This window comes from Micropterus salmoides, unplaced genomic scaffold, assembly GCF_014851395.1.
Source record: "Micropterus salmoides isolate LMB-PRFRI ecotype aquatic unplaced genomic scaffold, ASM1485139v1 Ms_hic_scaffold_14, whole genome shotgun sequence".
In the NCBI taxonomy this organism is placed as follows: Eukaryota; Metazoa; Chordata; class Actinopteri; order Centrarchiformes; family Centrarchidae; genus Micropterus; species Micropterus salmoides.
In genome coordinates, this window is record NW_024040485.1 from 8,826,173 (window position 1) to 8,849,691 (window position 23,519).

Genomic DNA, 23,519 nt, shown 5'->3' on the forward strand with positions numbered 1-23,519 from the left:
CGCTCAGGTTGCGATGGTCAAATATATTGATTCACTGTGTTACAGCCGCTATTTTGGCCGCTAGTAAATGTTACTTCAAAGCGCGGGGTACTTCCGGTCGGCTCGGAGGCATTGCGAGGCTACCCAGCCGACCAGTCACAGAGCTTACTGTCCGCGTCGACTCGACGTGTAGTTACATTTTTGAGGTGCACGTCAGGCATTTATACTTCTGCGTCAAATCGACGGCGTAGCCTCTGCGTAGCCTACGCCGTCGATTTGATGCAGAAGTATAAATTGCCCTTAATAAGGATAGCTATGTTAACGTTAAAATACAGCTGTGTTGTCAAGTTGTCTGTAAAGATTCTCAGTCATCCAGGTCATAGTTACCCAAAGAAGGTTAAAGTCAAGGGCAACTGGACTTGGTTGAAGCTACTGGAAGACGTTTCGTCCCTCATCCAAAGGACTTCTTCAGTTCTGACTGACTGGTAGGGAAACTCAGCTATTTAACCTCAGTGGGGTCGTTTTCCAGCATCGTCGATACCGCTGGTTCGTTAGTGTTCCTGGTTGCTGTAACGACAGTCGTTACAGTCATTAGGACTACTGGAGGCCAAGACTGAACGACCATCGTTGGTATCTTCACCTGAGGCCAAGAGGTTACGTTTGTTGAGTTTCCTGGGAAGTGATGAAAGGAAGTGGGGGATAAGTGGTGGCGTAGACCCTCTCCCCTGTTCAATGACGGCTTCTCAACCCTGGTGTAGATGGCTTCCTTGACACCTCTTTCAAACCATCCATCTTCTCTGTCTAAAATGTGCACCTGGTGGTCCTCAAACGAGTGTCCTCTGTCCTTCAGATGTAAGTAGACTGCAGAGTCTTGACCTGAGGAGTTGGCCCTTTGTGTTGAGCCATGCATTTGTGTAGTTTGCCCAATATACAGGCCTGTGCATTCCTCACTGCATTAGACCGCATACACTAGATTGCTTTTCTTGTGTTTGGGTGTGCGGTCTTTGGGGTGTACCAGTTTCTGTCTTTGTGTTCTTGGGTTTAAAAAACACAGGGATGTTATGTTTGTTGAAAATCCTCCTGAGTTTCTCTGATACTCCAGACACGTATGGAATCACAATGTTGCGTTTGACCTTCTTTTCCTCATCTCCTGTAGTTTTGTTCTTCTTGGATCTTGTGGCTGTTTTCACAAAGGTCCATTTAGGGTATCCACAGGCTGTAAGTGCCCCCTTCAGGTGGTTCTGTTCCTTCTCTCTGGCTTGGGCGCTTGTTGGTATGTTTTCCGCTCTGTGGTGCAGTGTTCTCATGACCCCTAGCTTGTGCTCCAGTGGGTGGTGTGAATCGAAGAGTAGGTATTGGTCTGTGTGTGTGGGTTTTCTGTAAACACCAATCTGCAGGCTCCTGTCCTCTTCAGTGTGTACAGCGCAGTCCAAGAAGGCCAAACTGTTGTTGTGAACATCTTCTCGTGTGAACTTGATATTACTGTCCACAGAGTTGATGTGTTCTGTGAAGGCTTGCACTCCCTGGCTTTTAATTTTGACCCAGGTGTCGTCCACATATCTGTACCAGTGGCTCGGTGCTGTTCCTCTGAAGGAGTTGAGGGCTTTATTCTCCACTTCTTCCATGTAGATGTTTGCCACAATCGGGGATACCGGTGAGCCCATGGCACAGCCATGCTTCTGTCTGGAGAATCCTCCTTTGTACTGGAAGTAGGTGGTGTTTAGACAGAGGTTGAGTAATTTACAGATCTGGTCAGGGCTAGTTCTGTTGTCCACGGTGTGGTCTTGTGTTAGCCGTTTCCTTACGGTTTCTACTGCTTCTATGGTGGGGATGCAGGTGAACAAAGAAGTCACGTCATAGGAGACCATGGTTTCATCTGGGTCCAGTTTCAGTCCTTGAACCTTGTTGACAAAGTCAATGGAGTTTTGGATGTGGTGTGGCGTGCTACCCACCAAGGGAGCTAAGATGGTAGAAATATGTTTGGCAATTTCTCATTTATTTATTTAAGGACAGTGCACATTAATAAACATTTCTGTAAATGTGCCAGTGTTAGCCAGCAGGCTAATTTTCAACTGTAGTCCATAATGTCGTAGGTGACCGAGTTGATGCTGCTGATAATTGGCCTGAGTGGGGCTCCTTCTTTGTGTGTCTTGGGTAGTCCATAATGCATGGAATGGCTTCTCCAGGATACAGTAATATTGTTCACGGGAGATGGTGCTGTCCTTCTGTAAACTGTTGCAGACATTCTATGGCCTTTTTCTTGTATCCGCTGGTTGGATCTCACCTCAGTGTCTCATATGTGTTTGTGTCCATTAGTAGTGTGTTGACCTTGTTCTGGTAAAGTACTACCGTGCATCTTCCTTTGTCAGCAGGTAGGATAGTGATGTTTTGATCCTTGCTCAGAGATGTCACTCTGTTCTTGGATGGTGCGGTTGGAAGGGGGAGCCTTCGCATTAGAAAGGGCCGCAGATACCTTTAGTCTGAGCTGTTCCGCTTCTTTTTCTGTTAATTTGTTTTTCCTAATGGCCGATTCTGTGGCTGTGATGAGGTCCACTATAGGTAGCTGCTGTGGTGTCGAGGTTAGCACACTGTACATAGCTGCTAGTCAATATCGATTGCACCCCCCACCCGCACGCGGCGCCACAGTTAGACGGTAATTCTGTGGGAAACATTGTTCTGTGCATTTGCAGATGTTTCTGGTGGTTTCTCTTAAAGCCAATAACCCCCTGCCCCCGCTAAACAATAGTAAGCAACCTGATTGGTCTGCTTGACCATGACATCACATAGCTGGTGCTGCACAGATAATAAATACTGCAGGTAAGGAACCATTCATTCACTTTGTTTTCGATTCTGACTGCTGAGACCACCTTTTGCCCTTTGCAAGGACATTTTCAACTTGAGCTACACTCCTGTTTTTGTGCTCCTTGTCTTTGGCAGAATTTTCTATACTTTCATCCCAAGACTCTCACTCCCTTTCCAAGGACTTCTTTTTTTTTTGGAAAATGGCAGCAGAAGCCGACAAGTAAGTTCAAATTTCTTTTCTCTAGTGGATTTTTACTATTTGTGTTGTGTCTGTTCACATCTGTGCTTGTTATTGACAATTCAGTTGACATGATATGGATAAAAGCAGGATAAAACTAATGGTGATAATAAGCAAATTGTGACAAACTCAAAGATAGTTTTCTATTATCTGTTTAAATTAAGGCTTCTTTCTCATCCCAAAAACGTGTGAAATAGATTCCAAAGGAGTGACATGTAACTTTTGGTGACCTAATTAGGTCAAGGGTGAAGTGTGAATTGGTCAGCCACTTTAGCACACCTCAGGCCTCTGTCCTAAGAATGCTGAGAAACCAGTTCTGGTAGCACTACAGTATGAGAGGTTTTGCTTTAAAAGGAAACTGAACTAGTGGTATACTTCCCTCTTAAACCACAACTTTATGTATATTTTATATTTTAACTGTATATTTTAACAGATATTAACAGATATTTTTTGTTTGTCTCTGCAGATGCTGGACGCATACTACATGTGGATCCGCCCGGGTCAAGATAATGAAGACAGGCTGTTTTTGTCCTCAGCGGGCACAAAGGTCAGGAGTAAGTATTAACAGCAGTCCATAGGTCCAAAAATATCTGTTGAATTAGCGTAACGGATTTGTGCATTTAATATATAGATCAGCCTCAAGAAAATTATATAATTCAAGTTTGGGAGCTTCATCTGATATTTCTTCCCCATTGCAGCTACAAACTGCCGGACATCAAGAGCCAGGAAATTCGTAGGACCGTGGAGACAGATGCTGCTGCCAACTTCACGGAGGAGCAGAAGGCGTCTGTGGCACACTACATGGCCCATTCGACTGCTGTGGCAAACCAGCACTACCGGATGAAGACCCTGGACACTGTTGTGGCACCGCGAACCTGCTCAGCTCCCTGACACGGTATGTAATCATCTGAAACAGTCAATTATTAATTAAATATTAATAATTATATTTGTCTCTCAGTGCTCATCCACCTGTTTGTCAGTGTGTAACCTGGAACTTCCCCTGTGAGTGCCACCCGTCTCTGGAAACCGCAGGGAGATGGATCAGACACTCCAAAAAGAACTTTAACGTGCAGCCACGCCACTGCACAGTGACACTTCCAGAAGGAGACAGACACGTCCTGCTCTTTCAGGCCACAAAGGACATTGTCATGACGAGGAGATCCGCTTCGACCACGGTGTGAAGAGGAGGTCTTTTCGTGGGGAGGAAGAGGAGCTGAAGTGGCTGGATGTCTGACAAGTTTCCCTGACAGACTCTGTCTTACTGTATTATATTGTACAGCTTGTGTTGTTATTGTATAATGAATGCGTGTAAATAAAGTGTGTGTGATTTAACATTAACCGTTTCTGTGTCTGACTCAAATAAGGGGTACCTCACTATGGGCCTCTCCAAACGGCCACATTTTCTCACAGTAAAATCCCAGAGACCCCGGCGTTGGCATAGACATTGTGGAAGGGGCCACGAACATGAGTCATTTGAGGCATATCTGCTTACATCAGTAATATGACAAACACATGCTCATCCACTCAGTGATTGCTAGTAAAATACTGCCAGGATCTCACTGATTTATGCTTTAATTTTAATCATCTCCTGTGTGTGTGATGAAACAGGTAGAACTGAAGACACGACCCCTGACCCAGCTCACAATAGCTCTGTGTTTGGTAGAACTGAAGTCATGACTTGACTGAAAGCTGGCTGACTGGCTGGTCTCTGCCTCTGGACAGATGCAAATTTCCACCACACCCCCCACTGTCTGCTGCAGGACAGCTGGGTAGCAGAGGTCGTGTTAGGTGTTTACTGCCACCCAGTGTTCCCAGCCAAGATGACACAGGTTATAATTTGTAAGAGAAGACCAGCCTGTTGACTGCTGATGTTGTTTGTAGTTCAATGTACCTACAGGCCCATAGCTGTGGTGGAAGATACTTTCTCATTTTTTATCTGTGTGTGGAATTTCTTCTGAGGAAATGAGGCAATAATTTACTGTCCATTTCTTTTCCCTTTTGATTTTGGGAAGATTTACACGAGGACATGACATGGCGTGCTGAAATGAAAACAATGTGTACAGAAATGTGCTTTAATTTTACCGTCTCTGTGATTAGAGACAGGACTGGAATCTCACTGTCACACTCTGACTGTCTGCAGAGCTGCCTCTGTACAGATGCAAATTCCTCCCATCCCCCTCGGGCTGCTGTGGGACCGCTGGAGGGGGTAGAGGCATGGATGGTGTCTACTGCCCCCCAGTGTTCACAGTCTAGATGACACACAGGGATTCATTTCAAAGAAAAGATGACAGCTGATCTTGTTGGATATTCAAGCTTTAAACCCAGACCCCCTGTCATGTTTTCATTACTAGAATATTTTTATGTGTGGTGATTTATCTGCTGTTATTGACTTCAGTTCTAGGAGACCAGGTCAAAATGAGTCTGCTTGCACTACTTTTGGGTGAGACCAGGGTAACATTCTCCCCAGGTGATGCATTTTTACGTCTCAACGATATGCTGCTAACCTGGCTCTCTCTTCAACAGGATCACATTTGCTATACTATATATAGCCTATATTCAGGTCTTTCCCTGGTTCAATTTGAAACTTGTGGCGCCTGTCAGGGTACTACACAGTGGAAATACTGTGATATAAGTGATTAAACCAGGTCGAAACCGTTAAAAGGGAGCAAGCATTTCATCAAATTTTCAAATAGTAAAAAAGAAAATTCATATGTGTCGGTCGAGGTTTATATTGTTGTGGGCCGCCACAAATCAATGCTTGGGAAACACTGAAATTAGTGGGGAGGGCAAAAAGCTGTTTTTGGTAACATCATAGTAACTAACTAGGTGTTCATTAAACTTGTGCATTCAATTTACTGAAAAGTCAATATGTTGCTGAAAAGACTTCCATCTGCGCTGTGGCAGAGCAACTAGGTCTTAAAAATCACATTTGAAGAGCTCATTTCATTTGATTTTTTTCTAAACTCAAATCTATTTGAATGTTAAATATATTGCATAACAAAGCACGACATTGAAAAATTAGGTTTTTCTAAATGAGACAAAGGGTATTTTGTTGAAGACAACAAGAGGGAGCACATGGAAACTCCCCTTGATTGAGGGATTGAAATGAGAAGACTGGAGAAGTGTCTTTTTTATGTTAAAATAAATAATTAAGGATTTCTTTCATTGTCTTACAGATGTTGACTTCCGTGCTGCGCTGATCCTGCTGCCCTACATCTTTAAAGAGAAGGTCGACCAGTTCATCACATTGGGACAGGTATGCAGTTATGCAGTAATTTTAGTCCACAGAGGTTTGGGGTAAAACACATGGTTGTGTCTCTCTCTAGAACATTGCCTTTTTAACTTTTCAACCTGTTTTTGCTAAACACTGAGTGGTCTGCAACCTTGCTCACTAAGCTGGATTTGTTGTCTAGGTGGCTGACTTCACCTTCTGACATTTGTTTTCTTTGAACAGTGTGACGCTGAAAGTCCCTACCCAGCTGTACAGCTGGTAGACAACGACTGGAAGATGGCATTTTCCTGGAAGGTTCCAGTTTCTGTCAGAGTGGATGGTGTGGATCTGTGCAGGGGAGCAGGAGTTGAAGAGGGATTAATTGCAGCCTTCTGTGCCTACTTTGTTTTCAACTTGGCTTACCCACCCTACATGAAAAATACGCTGACCTTCCTCCAGCGTACTATGAACATTTACTGAGGTCGGTGAAAAGTCCCTACCCGTCACTGTGACTCGAATGATAAACATTCTCTATTAAAGATGCCACGACCATATAAATGTTAATATCACATGTGGACTTCATGACTGCAAGTCAACTTTTAGAGTATATGAATCGTTCAGGCGTCATGTGTACCGTAAACATAGGGAGCATGTGCTGCCTGATAGCGATGAAAATGAGATGGACTGACACGAACAACGACAGTGACACGGAGAGCACAGACAATGATCTACCGCCTAGAGCCGACATACCACCAAGTATGGATGCACTTTAAAGACAATCTCTGTAGTTTCAGCCTGTAGAGAGAGAAACCACATTCCACAGGCTGTCCAACAGGGAATTGTAAATGACCAAAACTTTTTATTTTGTTTTTTTAAAGAACATTACAATGCTTTTATTACTTACCATCTTCAAAAAAATGGGTTCAATATTTTGGAATGTCCTGAACTGAGAGAGGTGATACAGTCTATTGATTTTTTTTTTTTTGAAAAAGCTTCAGCAGCTGTTAAATCTCCATACATGTTGAAAGAACATTGTGAGTCTACACTAAAATTGGTTGAACCTGTGCATCATGTTTTGGGGTCAGAAAGTGGACACAAAATAGGTACATACCCTTTTGTGCCTATCACTAAGGTTTTAACAGACTATTGCTCACATGAGGACATACTTGATGGAATTCAGGCCAACGGATTCAAGGCCAGAGATCCAGATTATTTAAGCGACTACTCTGATGGTACTTACTTCAAGGAACATAACTTCTTCAAAGTTAATCCACATGCCTTGGAATTTTAAGTTGTCAACCCCTTAGGCTCTAAGCGAACCAAGCACAAGCTTTGTGCTTTCTATTATAATATTGGCAACCTTGAAAGCAAACATCGATCAAACTTAAGCATATCCATCTGGTTTTAGTAGGTCAAGCATTTGTGAAACGTTGTGGTTTGCAAACCATCTTAAAACCCATGTTAGATGATCTTAATAAACTTGCAAGTGATGGTATCACTATTACCGTGGATGGGATTGAGCAGACTACTCATGCTGCACTGGCAACATTTTCAGCTGATAATCTTTCAGCCCACATGTTGGCTGGTTTTACTATGTCATTTAACTCGCACAGAGTTTGCCACCTATCGCGTGGCAACATATACAGAGATGAAAGAGAAATTCTACAAGGACGATTTTGTCTTGAAGCACAGAGGCACATGAGTATCATCTGACATGTATTGAAAACCCTGAGCACATATGGAGTAAATGGTTCTTCTCCATTAAATGAACTGAAGTATTTTGATGTGACAAAAACATTTCCACCTGATATAATGCATGACTTACTGGAAGGAGTTATCCCTCTTACGATTAAACTAGTTGTGTGCCAAGCTCACAAAGAAAAGCACGTAACAATTCAAGAGATAAATGAAGAACTACAACAACTTTCAATTGGTCAAAATGATGCGAAAAATAGACCTGTACAATTGTCAGAGCGACTAATGCAGAACTCTGGTATTGCAGGGGAAAGTCTAAGTATATTAAGCTTACTTGTTTGTGAATTCCTTGGAAAAATGAAAGATACTTTTGGTAATGTCATAACTCCAAAATGTCATTATATGATTCACTATCCCAGACTCATTACAATGCATGGTCCCCTGCGTTCACTGTGGTGTATGCGCTTTGAAGCCAAACACCAGTATTTGAAGAATGTTGCGAGTAGCTGCAGAAATTTTATTAATGTAGCAAAAACTTTAAGCGATAGACACCAGATGCGCCAGTGCTAGGAGAACATACTTGATGACTTTGAGATGGTTACAGGTTTTCAATGTACATGGGAGTGAAGATGCATGTAAAAACATGCAGCGTGTGTCAAGGGTGATGATTTGAAAATATATAAATTGAAAGTATTAGAAGTAAAATATAAATGTCATTGATAAATTGTGTAATGAATGTCAAGTTTAATAAATGTGGTAAGACATTATTTTTGACTGTTTCACATGCTTTGATTACAAATTTGCCATCATAAGATACAAAGGGCTTATCAGTGGGGCAGTACCCTCAAAAGGCCACATTTGTACCATTTCTAAAAGTCCATTTAGGTACCATAACATTTAGGTCCATATTTGTCTCCAGGGGTACATATTTGCCCACATCAGGTACAAACTGTAACGGTACCAATACGTACACATGTTAAGGGGTACAATGGTTGTACCTTTGAGGGTACTGCCCCAGTGACAAGCTGTTGGACCCCTAAAAGGTACAAATTTAGCACATTATTTCTGACAGTGTAGACTTGGGTGAGGGGCTGGCGTCTGACGCCGGCCCGCTTAAGCAGCCTGATGAAGTACAGCCTCTGTTGAGCTTTTTTCACTGTAGCTGTAGTGTTTTTAGCCCAGCTAAGGCTCTCTGTGATGTGAAAGCCCAGGAACCTGTCAGTCTGTTCAACCTCTGTCCCCATAATGATGACAGGCTGCAGAGGGGGGGCTCTTTTCCTGAAATCCAGAATGACTTCTTTTGTTTTATCTATGTTGAGGACAAGATCATTGTCCTCAACATAGACAGTGATCTTGTGAACCAGGTCCCTGTATGATGACTCATTCCTTCCTTTGATCAGGCCAAGGATGGTGGTGTCATCCGCGTACTTAATGATGATGTTACTGTCCTGTGTGGAGGCGCAGTCAAATGTGTACAGTGAAAAGAGTTTAGGGCTGAGACAACAGCCCTGTGGGGTTCCTGTGCCGACTGTGAGCTCAGCAGAGACCTTCTTTCTGTCTGTAAGGAAGTCCAGGATCCAGTTATGGGTGGGTGTTGGTACTCCCAGGTCTGCCAGCTTGGCAGTCAGCTTAGTCGGTCTGATTTGAAGGCGGAGCTGTAATCAAGCATCAGTATCCGTACATATGTGTTGTTAGAGTCCAGGTGTTGCAGGGTGGAGTGAAGCGCCACCGCATCATCCACTGATCTGTTTGAGCGGTAGGCAAACTGAAGGGGATCCACTTTGTCTGGAACCACAGAGTTTATATGTTTTAGTACCAGTTTTTCAGACACTTCATGTCAACTGGTGCGAGTGCCACGGGTCTGAAGTCATTCGTTGTGTTTGTTTTTTTGGGGACCGGCACAATAACAGAGGACTTAAAGGTGCGTGGAACTGTTTCCTGTGAGAGAGAGGAGTTAAAGATGTCTGTATACACCTCTGCTAGTTGTTCTGCGCAGGCCTTCAGGACTCTCGTGCTGCACGGTCAGGTCCTACTGCCTTGCGGAGGTTCACCTGCCTCAGAGCCCGGAGGACCTGTGTGTGCGTCAACTGGAGTGCATTCTCTTCTGGATCACAGGGGGCCTTTTGGGGAGTATCTGTGTTGTGCTGGTCAAATAAGGCGTAAAAGTTGTTGTCTGGTAGAGCAGCATGAAAATATGAATATTTACAATATTACAGTTGCACTAAACATGCAGTTGACAAAAATAAATGTAAAAAATATATAATTTTTGAATAAATAGGTGCAACTTAGAATGGAAAAATAACAATGTGATGGTTATTTACAAAATATGAATATTTACAATATTACAGTTGCACTAAACATGTAGTTGAAAAATAAATGTAAAAAAATATATAATTTTTGAATAAATAGGTGCAACTTAGAAAGGAAAAATAAATGTGGCAGTTATTTACAAAATATGAATATTTACAATATTACAGTTGCACTAAACATGCAGTTGAAAAACAAATGTAAAAAAAATATATAATTTTTGAATAAATAGGTGCAACTTAGAAAGGAAAAATAAATGTGGCAGTTATTTACAAAATATGAATATTTACAATATTACAGTTGCACTAAACATGCAGTTGAAAAACAAATGTAAAAAAAATATATAATTTTTGAATAAATAGGTGCAACTTAGAAAGGAAAAATGTGCTGTGTAGTAAAATCTTTGCAGCAACTTATGGCTTGATCATCCTGGAGAAGAATCTCTTGATCTTCTTCAGCCACTTCTTCCGGCATTTGACTTCAACAAAGTGTGTGTTTCCTTTATCATTGTTAGTGTTGCCCTCATGTGAATTATGACTAACAGGAGCAGGTGAAGCAGCCTTATCTGTGCCTGATGCTTTCTCATCTGTCCCAGCATAGTCGGGGTCATTAAAGCCAGCACTGGCTACTTTGTCTGGTAGTCCAGTGTTTTTAGTTCCAGCAGTGACAATGTCAGCTGTGGCTGGTGGTTCATTTTCCACAGTTCTATCATGTGAATTATGACTAACAGGAGCAGGTGAAGCAGCCTTATCTGTGCCTGATGCTTTCTCATCTGTCCCAGCATTGTTGGGGTCATTAAAGCCAGAACTGGCTACTTTGTCTGGTAGTCCAGTGTTTTTAGTTCCAGCAGTGACAATGTCAGCTGTGGCTGGTGGTTCATTTTCTTCAATTCTATCATCAGCTGAAAGTGTATCATCCAATTTAGTAATGGACGAACCATTTCTGGATGTTTTAAAGGGTTTGCGTTTAACCAATGAATGCTCCAGTTGGCAGGCTTCCATGGCCAAACAGGCAGATCTCACATAAGGGTCTTCGTTAGTGTGAAAGTGTTTCATTGTGACAAAACTGTGCTCTAAAGCTTCGCTGGGGGTGATTCTTTTTTCAGGATTCACTTGCAGAATCTGTTTGATGAGGCTTAAAAAGGCCTGTGTGTCTTTATATTCAGCACGATTCTTCACTTCTGAGTGGGTCTTCGCCATGTCATCCAGACAGGTAAACCTGCTGTAAGAGGAAGAGGCCCAGTTGCCTGTCATGCCGTAGTATGCAAATATATTATTCACCTTCCATCTATAGTTTTTAAAGTGGAAAAATAGCCTGGTCTTATGTCCATGTCTCAGCATGTCATTATCAGGCAGACCCTGAATCTGCACGATATCTCTCATGAGCTCATACTCATATTCTATCTCTATTGGATAAAGGTGCTTTCCCATGTACAGGAAGGCCAAAGTGCAACCTAGTGCCCACATATCGATGGCCTCGTTCATTGGGAGGCCCAACAAGTCCTCTGGGGCCCTGTAAATAAGCCATTGATCGGTGTTGTCATACCTCAATGTGGAAACTGGTCCTGCTGCACCAAAACCAATCAGTTTCACCTTGAATGACTGCAACTGATTCACAAGCATTACCTTATGTGGCTTGATGTCTGTATGAGCCAGACCGATGCTCTTGAGAGCATTCAGAGCCACCAGGAGCTGTTGTGTGATTACTCTGATCTCAGATAAACACAGTGGCTTGAAGTGCCTCCTTTTCATGAAGGAATACAGATTTATGTCGAGCAGTTCATATTCCAGACAAATGTGGGCCATGTGTGTAAAACGCCAATTGAACCTGATCAAGTTGTTCTTGTCTGGGTCAAGCTTACGGAGTTCTTCAAGTGCGGCCAACTCCCTTTTATCAGGCATGATATAAGGCAAAACCTTCACAGCCACGTCCCTGCCATCCTGAAATAGTTTGCACCGGACCACACGCCTAGTAACTCCTTTCGCCAGGTGCGCCCTTACAATATACAGTCTTGATTTATGACGCAGAACTTCCTTACCTCTAGTGAAATTAGTCATTACTCTAGTGAATATTTCAAAGGGTTTGCGTTTAACCAATGAATGCTCCTGCTGACAGTCTTCCATGGCCAAACAGGCAGATCTCACATAAGGGTCTTCGTTAGTGTGAAAGTGTTTCATTGTGACAAAACTGTGCTCTAAAGCTTCGCTGGGGGTGATTCTTTTTTCAGGATTCACTTGCAGCATCTGTTTGATGAGGCTTAAAAAGGCCTGTGTGTCTTCATATTCAGCACCATTCTTCACTTCTGAGTGGGTCTTCACCATGTCATCCAGACTGGTAAACTGGTGGCCTGTTCTGTGGTAGTTTTCATATTTATCATTCAGCCTCCATAAATAGTTTTCACAGGTGAAAAATGTGCTGGTCCTTCCTCCGTCTTTCAGCATGTGTTCATCAGGCAGACCCTGCATCTGCACGATGGCTCTCATGACCTCATATTCAGACTCTGTTGGATAAAGGTGCTGTCCCAGGTACAGGAAGGCCAAAGTGCAACCTAGTGCCCACATATCGCTGGCCTCGTTCATTGGGAGGCCCAACAAGTCCTCTGGGGCCCTGTAAGCAACGCACTGGTCGGTGGTGCCATACCTGAATGTGGAAACTGGTCCTGCTGCACCAAAACCAATCAGTTTCACCTTGAATGACTGCAACTGATTCACAAGCATTACCTTTTCTGGGCTGATGTCTGTATGAGCCAGACCGATGCTCTTGAGAGCATTCAGAGCCACCAGGAGCTGTTGTGTGATTACTCTGATCCCAGATAAACACAGTGGCTTGAAGTGCTGTAGTTTCATGAAGTCGTACAGACTTTTGTCGAGCAGTTCATATTCCTGATAAACGTGTTGAAAGTCTTTAAAATGCCTATTAAACCTGACCAAGCTGTTCTTGTCTGGGTCAAGCTTACTGAGTTTTTTAAGTGCTGTCAACTCCTTTTCACCAGACCAGGTGAATTTATTATGCATAATCTTCACAGCCACGTCCTTCTTGGCCTGTTGAAATAGTTTGCACTGGAACACTTTCCCTGTACGTCCATCATGTAGGGCCCCTCTTACAATATACAGTGTTGATCTTGATTTATCCAACACACTGTCATTTCTTTTGATAACATTATACAACTTTAGTTTAGGTAATGCTGATCCCATTTCTACAAGTTAAATGTTTCCACCAGCTCTCATTCAGTATCCTATTGAACTTTTTTCTTCTTTTTTTGTTGTAACTTGTGCCAAAAAAAACCCTGCTTTGAGAAAAAGATTTGTGAAGATATCACCGTGGGCTTCTGACTTAATGTATATATATAAAGTCAGAAGCTGGGTAGGTCATTTCTGCCAGGTGATGTCACATTTTGAATGCAGTGTAACATTTTGCCTTTATCTTCAAAGATCAAAGCACAACGTCACACCTGATTTAAAAAATAATACATCAATGTAGGACGTCAAAGAACCTTATTATCGTGACGTCACATTTAGTATTGGTTTGAAATTGACCAGAAACATTATTACGTTTATGTAGGCTCTAATCAATCTTTAATTATTACGTTTATATATGAGGATGAGATGAGATTTCTCTCTGTCAGTGCTGTGTGTGTTCGTGCTGTTCGTGTCGATTCATAGTTTTCACGTGACATCACACTCCAATTAAAACGCTCCCTTGAATGGCAAAAAGAATTTCCGTTGCCTTCCAACCAATATGCAAGTGATACACTGTTAAGCTGATGATACACGGGGCAACTATTTGAGCAACGTTGCCCTGCACGATTGCTCTATAAGTTGCTCTGTGTATCATCAGCTTTACTTTTTGCGTTGCCAAAATGCTGGATGCTTGTTTGTGCTTTTACTAATCGAGAAGACAAGCCTGAGCTATGTTAGGTGAGGGATTCCCCAGAAGGTAAAAGTAAACATTTCCGCAGTCCGAGCGGTGGCCGGAACCTGGCAGTAGAAATACGGCAGCGGATGCTGTAACGTTGTATGGATCAGATATGAACAACACTTGCAGTTTGTGTTCATATCTTTCTTTTTGTTGAGTTGAAAGGTGATCCAAATAAAATTTGACTGCTGCGTCTCTACGGGGGAGTCGCGGTGTGAGCCGCTATGTTGGTCCGTTGTTTTGCCCTCCAGGTCACTGTGCATGTCACGTGACTGAAAACTATGAATTGCTGTTCAAAACGTTGATTCAATATTGGTGTAAGATCGCCAAACACTACTGGATCTTCATTTCTCTGCCAAAGATCTAGTAAGGTTTGATCATGGCGGATATAAAACTTTGCCCCCGCTCCTATCGGGAATACCTGCTTGCCTTTGCCGCTCTGAGGCTTCACATCTCCGGCGTAGGCCTAAGCGCTACCGCCGCCGGGGAAAACGCAGCGGTCAGCTGGTGAGGTTGAAAGCCTGTTTAGCGTCTTCTTCCTGGGCTGAGTACCAAGCGGTGCCTCGGCTCCTCATTCCTCGGCGATTGCTGGACCCTGTCGACGCCTGGTAGGTACCTGCTGTCGGCCTAGATGAGGTGTTCCAGCCATGCGGCCCCTGCTCTCCTCGCCCCCGCTGGCGCGGGGAAAATCTGCGGAACCTGCGGCCTCTGTGTCGGGTTCCTCAGAAAATCAGCGCTGCAGAACCGCCTGTTCCTGTCAGAATTGGCCTGATAAACGCTAGATCGCTAGCAAACAAAACTTTGAACCTTGAGGATTTCTTCTTCTCTGTGTGACTGAGACATGGCTGAGTGTTGGTGAGTCCAGTGCCTTTTCTGAACTCTTACCGCATGACTGTTGCTGTTTGAACTCCAGAGGAGGAGGCATATAGCAGCTGTTATAAGAATGTCTAGAAATGTAATTGTCGCCATCATCCTCGGTCACCAGCTTTGAGCTGAGCTTATATCACACAGTGTTGTGTGCAGTGGTCTACCGGCCTCCCAAATACAATAAGGACTTTGTAAATGACTTGTCTGTAAATACGATCGTGTCCTCATTGTTGGGGATTTTAATGTTCATGTGTGTTGTCCTGAAAACCCACTGGCAAAAGACTTTTTACACCTCATTGACTCTTTTAATCTTGTGCAGTCTGTGTCTGTATGGGATTAATATCCCGCCATGATTCAAAATTTTGAAAACTCAAAATCTTACAAAACAAAGTTTTGTAAGATCGAAAACTAAGATTTGCAAGCCTGCAAACATTGTTGTTTTTGAGTTTTCCTTCTTCAGAACATTTTTTTACGATGTTGCACAAACAATTTTGTTCTCCCAGTGCATTAGTTTGTTTTCCAGGTTTGAAACCTTGTAAATGATGATCTGAAAATTGAGATTCAAAAGGGCAAAACTTTATTACATTTGCACTCCTATTGCAAACTATCTTTTTTCAGAGCTGAGTTTACAACACACACTTTGCAGAGATACGCCCACACGGTTGCAAGCTTGCGCCTCACGTGATTTGTGGCATAGACTGTATATGAAAATGGACGTAGCGTTCGTGACGTCACCCGTTGGTTTCTGCAGAGCCGTTTTGCAGCAAGGGGGTAAGCCAGAGAAGGGACAGTGAAGCCGATCAAAGCCTGCATGGAGGGATGCATGTAGGCCCAAAAATGATGTCAAAACCCTGTGAGAGGTGTAACCGTATTGCTTAGATTATAAACTCTCGGCAATCAAAAAAAAAAACTATCAGAGCAATCATCTGCTTTGGTGTTTGACAGGTGAACCTTGTAGGTGGGCTGATTAAACAGTGATGATCCGAGTCAAACACACTGAGCCATGAAACGTTTTGTTGGCGAATTTCTACAGCTACCAGAATTACGGTGTTTCTGCAGTTCTACGTCATTAAACCGCGGTTATGCTGCGCGATCATGCGCAGTAGACGCTGGTGCTAACAGGAAGTGGCCCTGTAGTAGTTTTTTATTGGTCCAAAACTGGCTTCACTGCTCTCCATTCAAATCAACGGGGTGGCTTCGTCCAGTAATATGTATGAAGCTCAAAATTGGCGGAGCTGGCTGGTGTTCTGTCGATTTATGCTATCGAGATGTGCTACTTAGCGGTTCTGCGCATGACAGCTGTTCCATGTTTTCCTGCTCTATATTTGTTACTTGTTCACAAACGGTCCAGCAACACCCACCAACCCTTAAAAGCAGTGGACCTCAGTCCTCGGCAACATATGTAATAAGCTAATGTAATAACAGACTATTGGACATCATACCTTGGTTGAGCTAGTGCTGTTTTGTCTGTCTGGCCGCTTGGGGCGTGTCCCCAGGGGGCTTGGCTTCCGGTCTACTTTTAATATGGTCCTAAAGGCTATATGCGCGTATTTTAATCAAATATCTTCCCACAATCAAACCTTTAATGTCAAACAGTTATACCGTTCTTAGTTTTAAGCATTTGATAAAAAAGAAAGGAAAGTTACTTAATCGTTGTAATATTAGAATGGTTACCAGTTAAACACATTTTCACGATTTCAGAATGAAAGAGACTTAACTCAATATTTCCTGGATAATATTGGCTGTTAAACATTTGTACTTAAATATATATATATATATATATATATATATATATATATATATATATAAGCAAGTTACACGAACATGGCATCAGATTATGAACATTGAAATACAGAGTAATACATTAAACAGCAGGGGCGGCATTTCAGAACGATGGCATGTAATACTTAGTTTGTCCTCTTGGGGGACAATGGTTCCATGAGAGAACAATTGAAAGGTCAACTCCAGGGGAGGAGGACCTTTCACTTTAGGTTTTGGTCAGCCTGTCTCTAGTGCCCCCCCCCCCCCACCCCCACTTCATCAGGGAGAGACAAAGGAGATTTTTTGGAATCTCATAATCGCATAAAATAAAAAAAAACACTGGCTGATCCACTACAGTAATGAAGGTGCGTACTGGTGAAAGAAATGGTAGGACCTGGGGAACAAGTGTTGACTTACCACTTATTTCTCTGTTTCCCATTCAGGCTCTGATGAGCTTGTTTGTAATGTTCTCTAAAGATGGCTGGATGAACATCATGTATGATGGGCTGGATGCTGTGGGAGTGGACCAACAGGTATTTCTGCTAGCAAAGTAAATTATTGATGTGTTTACACTGTTATTTATACACAAGTTGTTTTGCCTTCTATTGACAGCAGTGCAATAAATGCGCCCTTGATGTCTCCTCTCTGCTCTTCTCCTCTCAGCCTGTTTTGAATCACAACGAATGGATGCTATTCTACTTTATCACCTTCATGATTATAAGCTTCTTTCTGCTCGACATGTTTATTAGTGTAATGGTGGAGACCTTCCACCAGTGTCAGCAGAATCAAAAAAGTAGCGATGGAGAGTTACTTGAAGAGGGAGGAAAAGTCCAGTGCAACAGTAAGGAGAATGAAGGGGCTTGTTGGCGGTCTATTTTTCTGAGCATTGCCTTTCACAGTCTAACAAACAAACGAGAAAGACTGGTTAGGTCTAGCAAACAGTGGCCGATCATATTGGCCAGGGAGATGCATGTATTCGGACTGGTTTCGACCAGTGGGTTTAACAGAGGTAAAAACAGCTGCCTGCTGCAGCTGTATGTAACGCTGATGAGATGATGATAGTGAACCAAAACAATAAAGTGTGAACCATAAAACCAACGTTGAAATGCTTTGTAGACTTGAGATGACCTGCAGAATGGTGTGATAAGCCTCTTTGGGTTCATCACTTTGAGTGACTCCTTTTGCATCTTTTTGTAGCCATGTGATGTAATTGTTGATGTAATACTAATATTGATTAGAGCAGCTCTAAATGTTTTTAGTGTTTGTTATATGTTCCTTTTTCTGTGTGTACATCTGAATGCATCTTTGTGTGTGTGTGTGTTCCAGATCCTGCAGCTACAGATTCTCCGCGTAGCAGCAGCAACTCGGACCACTTCATGTCTGTCGTTATTATCAGCAATGTTGTGATGATGGGTCTCCAACATTACAATCAACCTCCGGTAATGCGCACACACACACACACACACACACACAATCACTCTCAAAAAATGTATTTGCATTTGCATTGACTCTGAGGCAATAGAATAAACCTTTTGTGTGTCTGCTCAGTATATAGGGAGGATTACACAGTATTACTTCTGTTTGGTCACCTTCATCATGTTTATTGAAGTCATGAAGAACCTTGTGCAGTTGGGCATAAGGGAGTTCATAAAAATGAGGTGACACAGTACAATGAGCAAGAAATTAGCTTCTCTTATTTGCATTTGTGTGTAAGCGCCTGAAAAGTGTTCAATGACTTTTGTGTGTGTTTAGTTGGAATCTGCTGGACGTTGCTGTACTCGTGGTTTCCATCGTCAGCATTGTTTTGCACCAGATAAATATGGCAGACATAGTTCCCATTAATCCCAGCATCCTGGGAGTATGCAGAATACTCAGAGTAGTACCAGGTACTATACACACACTGAAAGCGTAATACTATTCGTATCTTTGGGTGACAAATATAAGTTATCTGTGACAACTCTTGTGTCTCTCTTCAGTCCTGAAGGTCAGAAAGCTACGAATTCTGCTAAAAACCATCATAAAGACTCTTTCACAGGTAAACACAGACAATGAGGGATTTATTTAGTTTTTTGTCTAAATAAATCAATATAAATTATTTGGTTTTGCACAGGGATAACCTTGCTCTTGCTGCATTTGGTGCTTGATGTTTACCCACATTACAGTATGAAGAATCTGTCCCTGAGGTATCTCTGTTTGTGTGCTGTTTACACACTAGGAACCCAGCGACAGTGCTGTGTGTCAGTTTTATTTTTAAATTTGCATGTTAATAAAAACTAATCACATCAGATAGGGCCTAATTTTTGGCCGTCATAAAACTCAAGTTGGCTGTACAGCCGGATTAAGTGATCACTGATCAATTAAAGGGATACGATCCTTTTAAGTTCAAAAGTTGGAAGAAGTGTGTAATCATAGCCTGTTTCAAAAAAAGTAGTTCCTTTTAGTTGAGGTACAAAATGGCCCCGGCCCGTGGTTGAGAATTTAGAGTATCTACATCTTAGTGTTTGTTGTGCAGCAGATCTAACACTGATTTTGATTCCAGGTTGGGAATATTTGTGTGATCTTCATGTTGTCATTTGGTATATACGCTGCGGTGGGAGTGGAGCTCTATGGTAAGCTACGTAAGTTACACTACTAGCAGAACACACACCTTCACACGGGGTTACTGCAAAGGATCATGGTTACAGAGCTGATCCCAGATTTGCCCAGTATCCACATTGTTGACAAGGAAAGCCAGAAACCCTTTAGCTAATCCTCAAGGAGAGTCAGCCTCAGGAGGCAGCCTAGTAATAATAATAATACATTTTATTTATAACGCACTTTACATTTCAATGAAGTCTCAAAGTGCTACAGTAGCAGGGGGTTAAAAACAGTTCCCAAAATATAACAAAATCAACAAATAGGAATAAAACACCACAAAAATAAAATTAAAATCATGAGTGTTGAAAGGCCTTTTGAAATAGGAATGTCTTTAGGACCTTCTTAAAAACCTCCACAGTTTGCGGGGCCCTTTGGGTCTCTGGGAGGGCATTCCAGAGCCGTGGGGCGACTGCCTGGAAGGCCCTGTCTCCCATAGTGGAGAGTTTAGTCCTTGGTTGGTGCAGGCAGTAGGTAGAGGTGGAGGAGCGGAGGTTTCGTGAGGCGGTGTGTGGGGTGAGGAGTTCACTGAGGAAGGCAGGGGGCAGTTCCATGTATGCACTGATGGGTGAGGAGACAGATTTTGTACTGGATTCTGTGTTGAATGGGCAGTTTTTTGCACCTCCTTGTCAGGACTCGGGCAGCGCAGTTCTGAATATGCTGGAGCTTTTGCAGGCTCCTGCTAGGGATCCCGACGAGGAGGGCATTACAGTAGTCCAACCCGGAGGAGATAAAGGCATGGATCAACTTCTAAGCATCCGGTTGGGAGAGGGAGGGGCAGAGTTTGGCAATGTTTTTGAGGTGGAGGAAGGAGATCTTACAAAGGTGGCGGATGTGGGTGTCAAATGTGAGATTTGAGTGAAGTCTGACTCCGAGGTTTGTAACAGAGGTAGACGGGGCAATGTGATGACCAAAAATGGGTATTCTGCTGAGGGAGGAGGACTGGGTTTGGTGTGGGGTACCGATCAGGATGACTTCGGTTTTGCTGCTATTTAATTCAAGAAAGTTGTCAGACATCCATGCCCTTATCTCCTCCAGGCAAACCTGAAGTGCAGATGGCAGAGCTGAGGGGAGTGTGGAGTATACATTTTTATGTATAATTGTGTATCGTCTGCGTAACAGTGGAATGAAACTTTGTGTTTATGGATGATGTGACCAAAGGGTAGTAAGTAGATGGTGAAAAGGGTCAGACCGAGGACGCACACTTGGCACTCCACAGCTGACTGTGTGGGGTGATGATTGGGACTGTCCTAGAGCCACATACTCCGTCCTTACCTGTGAGGTAAGACTGGAACCAGCTTAGTGTGGTCCCAGAGAGTCCTACCACAGACTGGAGACGGTGGAGCAAGATGTTGTGATCCACGGTGTCAAAGGCGGCCGACAGGTCCAGTAGAAAGAGGAGAGATGGTGAGCCCAGTCTGCAGTCATAAGTAGGTCATTCATGACGCGGACCAGGGCTGTCTCCGTGCTGTGTGCTGCTCGAAAACCAGACTGAAATCTTTCGTATATGTTATGATGTGAAGGTGATTGTGGAGTTGGGCTGGAACAACTTTTTCCAAGACTTTAGACAAAAACGGCAGGTTTGAAATGGGTCTGTAATGAGCCAGGATTTAGGGGTCAAGTGACGGTATTTGAAGATGGGGGCGGATAACTGCAGTTTTGAGAGCTGGAGGAACCTGACCGGATTTGAGTGACTGGTTGAGGATTGCTGTGATCAGTGGACTGATGGCTGTAATGTTGGATTTTAATAATGGTGTGGGGAGAGGGTCCAGTGAGCATGTGGAGGTTCTCATGCACTTTGTGATCCTCTCCACCTCTGTCTGAGAAATGCGTGAAAAGACAGAAAATGTGTTGAATGGGTTTGTGAGACTGATTTTTGGAGGAAGGTGAAACTGTGGCAGAGAGGTTGGACCGGATGGAAGCCACCCTGTTGGTGAAAAAGTCCATGAACCTATTGCACTGGTCTGTACTGGTGTCAGCATGTGCATGTGTGGGAGGTTTGAGAAGAGAATTTATTGATGCGAAAAACTGTTAGTAAATACCCCCCCCCAGAGCATCATTTAGCCATTAACTAATCCTAAAATTACAAAGGAATCTGGATAAATATTACAGGCCTACTCTTATGCCACACTATCAGTATGTTAAAATAAGAAAGTGACTCAAACACATATCTGAAGGATTTTAATTGGTTGAAGCCAACATGTCCACTGTGCACTGAAGTCAATATCTGTATGTCTGTGCTGTGTGCCTCTGTGTTTATCAGAATGCAGTGATGACCACCCGTGCCTGGGTTTACATGATGAAGCCAACTTCAGACATTTTGGGGTGGCCCTGATCACACTGTACGGCCTATGCACCGGAGACAACTGGAACGTGATTATGAAAGTATGTACTCACTCCCTCATGACACACAAGTTCTATACATACAGCATAGGATCCCCCAACCACTGCCCCCCCTGGCAACTTCCAATTAATTAATTTCGGGAGTGTTTAGTCAGTGGACAACAAGTCAGCTAAACAATTTGTCTACAATTCAACATATATGAAGTACATATATGAATAATGAATAATTACATTTGATTAAAATGGAGCAGTTCTTTCAATGAAACTTCTCAGGGAATCATTTGGGGAATCGTTAGTAAATTACAGACTCATAAAACAAAGCATTACAATGATGTTGTATCCTAACTTTTGCTCTACCGTTTAGTTTCCAATTGTCAGTTTATTATAATTTCTGTGGTTTCGAAGTAAGAATGATTTTGTAATGTTGTCTCCAGTCTGTGTGCCAGTCCCTCTTCCTTTCTGAATCTTGCTCTGTGTCTCTCAAGGACACACTAAGAGAATGTCATCCTGATGAGCACGGCTGTATGAGATACCTTTCCTGGGTCTCTCCGTTGTACCTCATCAGTTTCGTGGTTATGGCTCAGTTTGTGCTGGTGAACCTGGTGGTCGCATCGATCATGCAAGCGCTGGAGGACACCAAAGAGGTACAGTTGCAGTACATACATCCGTTCTTTGGTTAGAACAGAAGGACTGTGCTGTGGGAGGAAACATGACAAGAACAAAATAATAATAAACAAAGCTCTGATTTCTAACTTTGACATTGTCGTACCAATGGAAGAAGAAAATTTGTATATCTCACAACAAACCTACTGACTCTGCTGTCTTCTCCCAAAGGAGGAAGGCCGGCTGTCTCCAGGGGAGAGCGAAAGACCAAGCTCCAGCCACGTCAACGCAGAATAAATTGAAGAATGTTTTTATCAATAGTTATTTAATAGTTATTTTAAGTAGAGATATTATCTGTTTAAATAAACTGTTTATATTTGATTTAATGCCACACGTTTGTTTAGATGGCAATTGCTTTAATTATAGTATTTTATTAGTGTTTTTTAAATTGCAGAATGTTTTCATCAATAGTTTGTTATTTTAAGTAGATATTATCTGTGTAAATAAACTGTTTATATTTTTCATTTTTTGCCACACGTTTGTTTAGATGGCAGTTGCTTTTATTGCTTTATTTTCATGTTTACGTTCAGTAAACTGTGTATAGATGTTGTTTCCTTTGTATAAATTTCTGAAATTATTTATTTGTATCCAACTTTACACCCCAACAACTGTTTTAACATTTTTATCCACTATTTTGCTGTTTGAAGAAGTGATGTAAACTGGTTACACCAGGAGTTTTCAAACACCTCTAGAAAGTGCCTCGTAAGACGGCAGACAGAAAAAAAAATAGGAAAATGAAAAGCAATCCTTGAGAAACAACCTATTTTAATAAATAAATTCTGGTGTTATTTAAAATATTTAAATCCTGAACACATAATATGTTGCCGAGAACTGAGGTCCACTGCTTTTAAGGGTTGGTGGGTGTTGCTGGACCGTTTGTGAACAAGTAACAAATATAGAGCAGGAAAACATGGACCAGCTGTAAAATACTGGTAAACAGGAAGTGTAAACTTGATCTTTGAAAATGGCAGATCTTCCTCCTACAGGCAGAGACCAGTGCCCCAGTTCCATAGTACATCCAAATGGAATCGCATGCATTGTCAAAGTATACTGTTTTTGCAGTTCACAATAAATCGTGCAGTTACACACATTTTGTTCTAAGAG

General features: G+C 42.5%; 1 protein-coding gene and 1 long non-coding RNA gene across 5 annotated transcripts; one reads left to right on the forward strand and one right to left on the reverse strand.

Moving 5' to 3' along the window:
* Window positions 1-14,043: 14,043 nt before the first annotated feature.
* On the forward strand, window positions 14,044-22,965 carry LOC119902852 (voltage-dependent T-type calcium channel subunit alpha-1I-like). 4 transcript variants are annotated; one of them, XM_038719223.1, is made up of 11 exons: window positions 14,044-14,149; window positions 17,219-17,308; window positions 17,439-17,616; window positions 18,102-18,214; window positions 18,324-18,433; window positions 18,528-18,661; window positions 18,752-18,810; window positions 19,315-19,393; window positions 21,673-21,794; window positions 22,238-22,396; window positions 22,587-22,728. In XM_038719223.1, the coding sequence occupies exons 2-11, from the start codon at window positions 17,225-17,227 to the stop codon at window positions 22,650-22,652; spliced, it is 1,104 nt and encodes a 367-aa protein (XP_038575151.1). In that variant the 5' UTR covers window positions 14,044-14,149; window positions 17,219-17,224; the 3' UTR covers window positions 22,653-22,728. The 4 variants fall into 4 exon arrangements, with proteins under 4 accessions (XP_038575151.1, XP_038575152.1, XP_038575154.1 ...); XM_038719224.1 differs by lacking the exon at window positions 14,044-14,149 and adding an exon at window positions 14,405-15,002 and having other exon boundaries at window positions 22,587-22,965; XM_038719226.1 differs by lacking the exon at window positions 14,044-14,149 and adding an exon at window positions 14,405-15,002 and having other exon boundaries at window positions 17,219-17,325.
* On the reverse strand, window positions 21,581-22,643 carry LOC119902867. Its single transcript, XR_005444375.1, has 2 exons — window positions 22,559-22,643; window positions 21,581-22,447 (listed from the first exon to the last, which is right to left on the reverse strand). It is a non-coding gene; the product is annotated as an uncharacterized LOC119902867 (long non-coding RNA).
* Window positions 22,966-23,519: the final 554 nt, after the last annotated feature.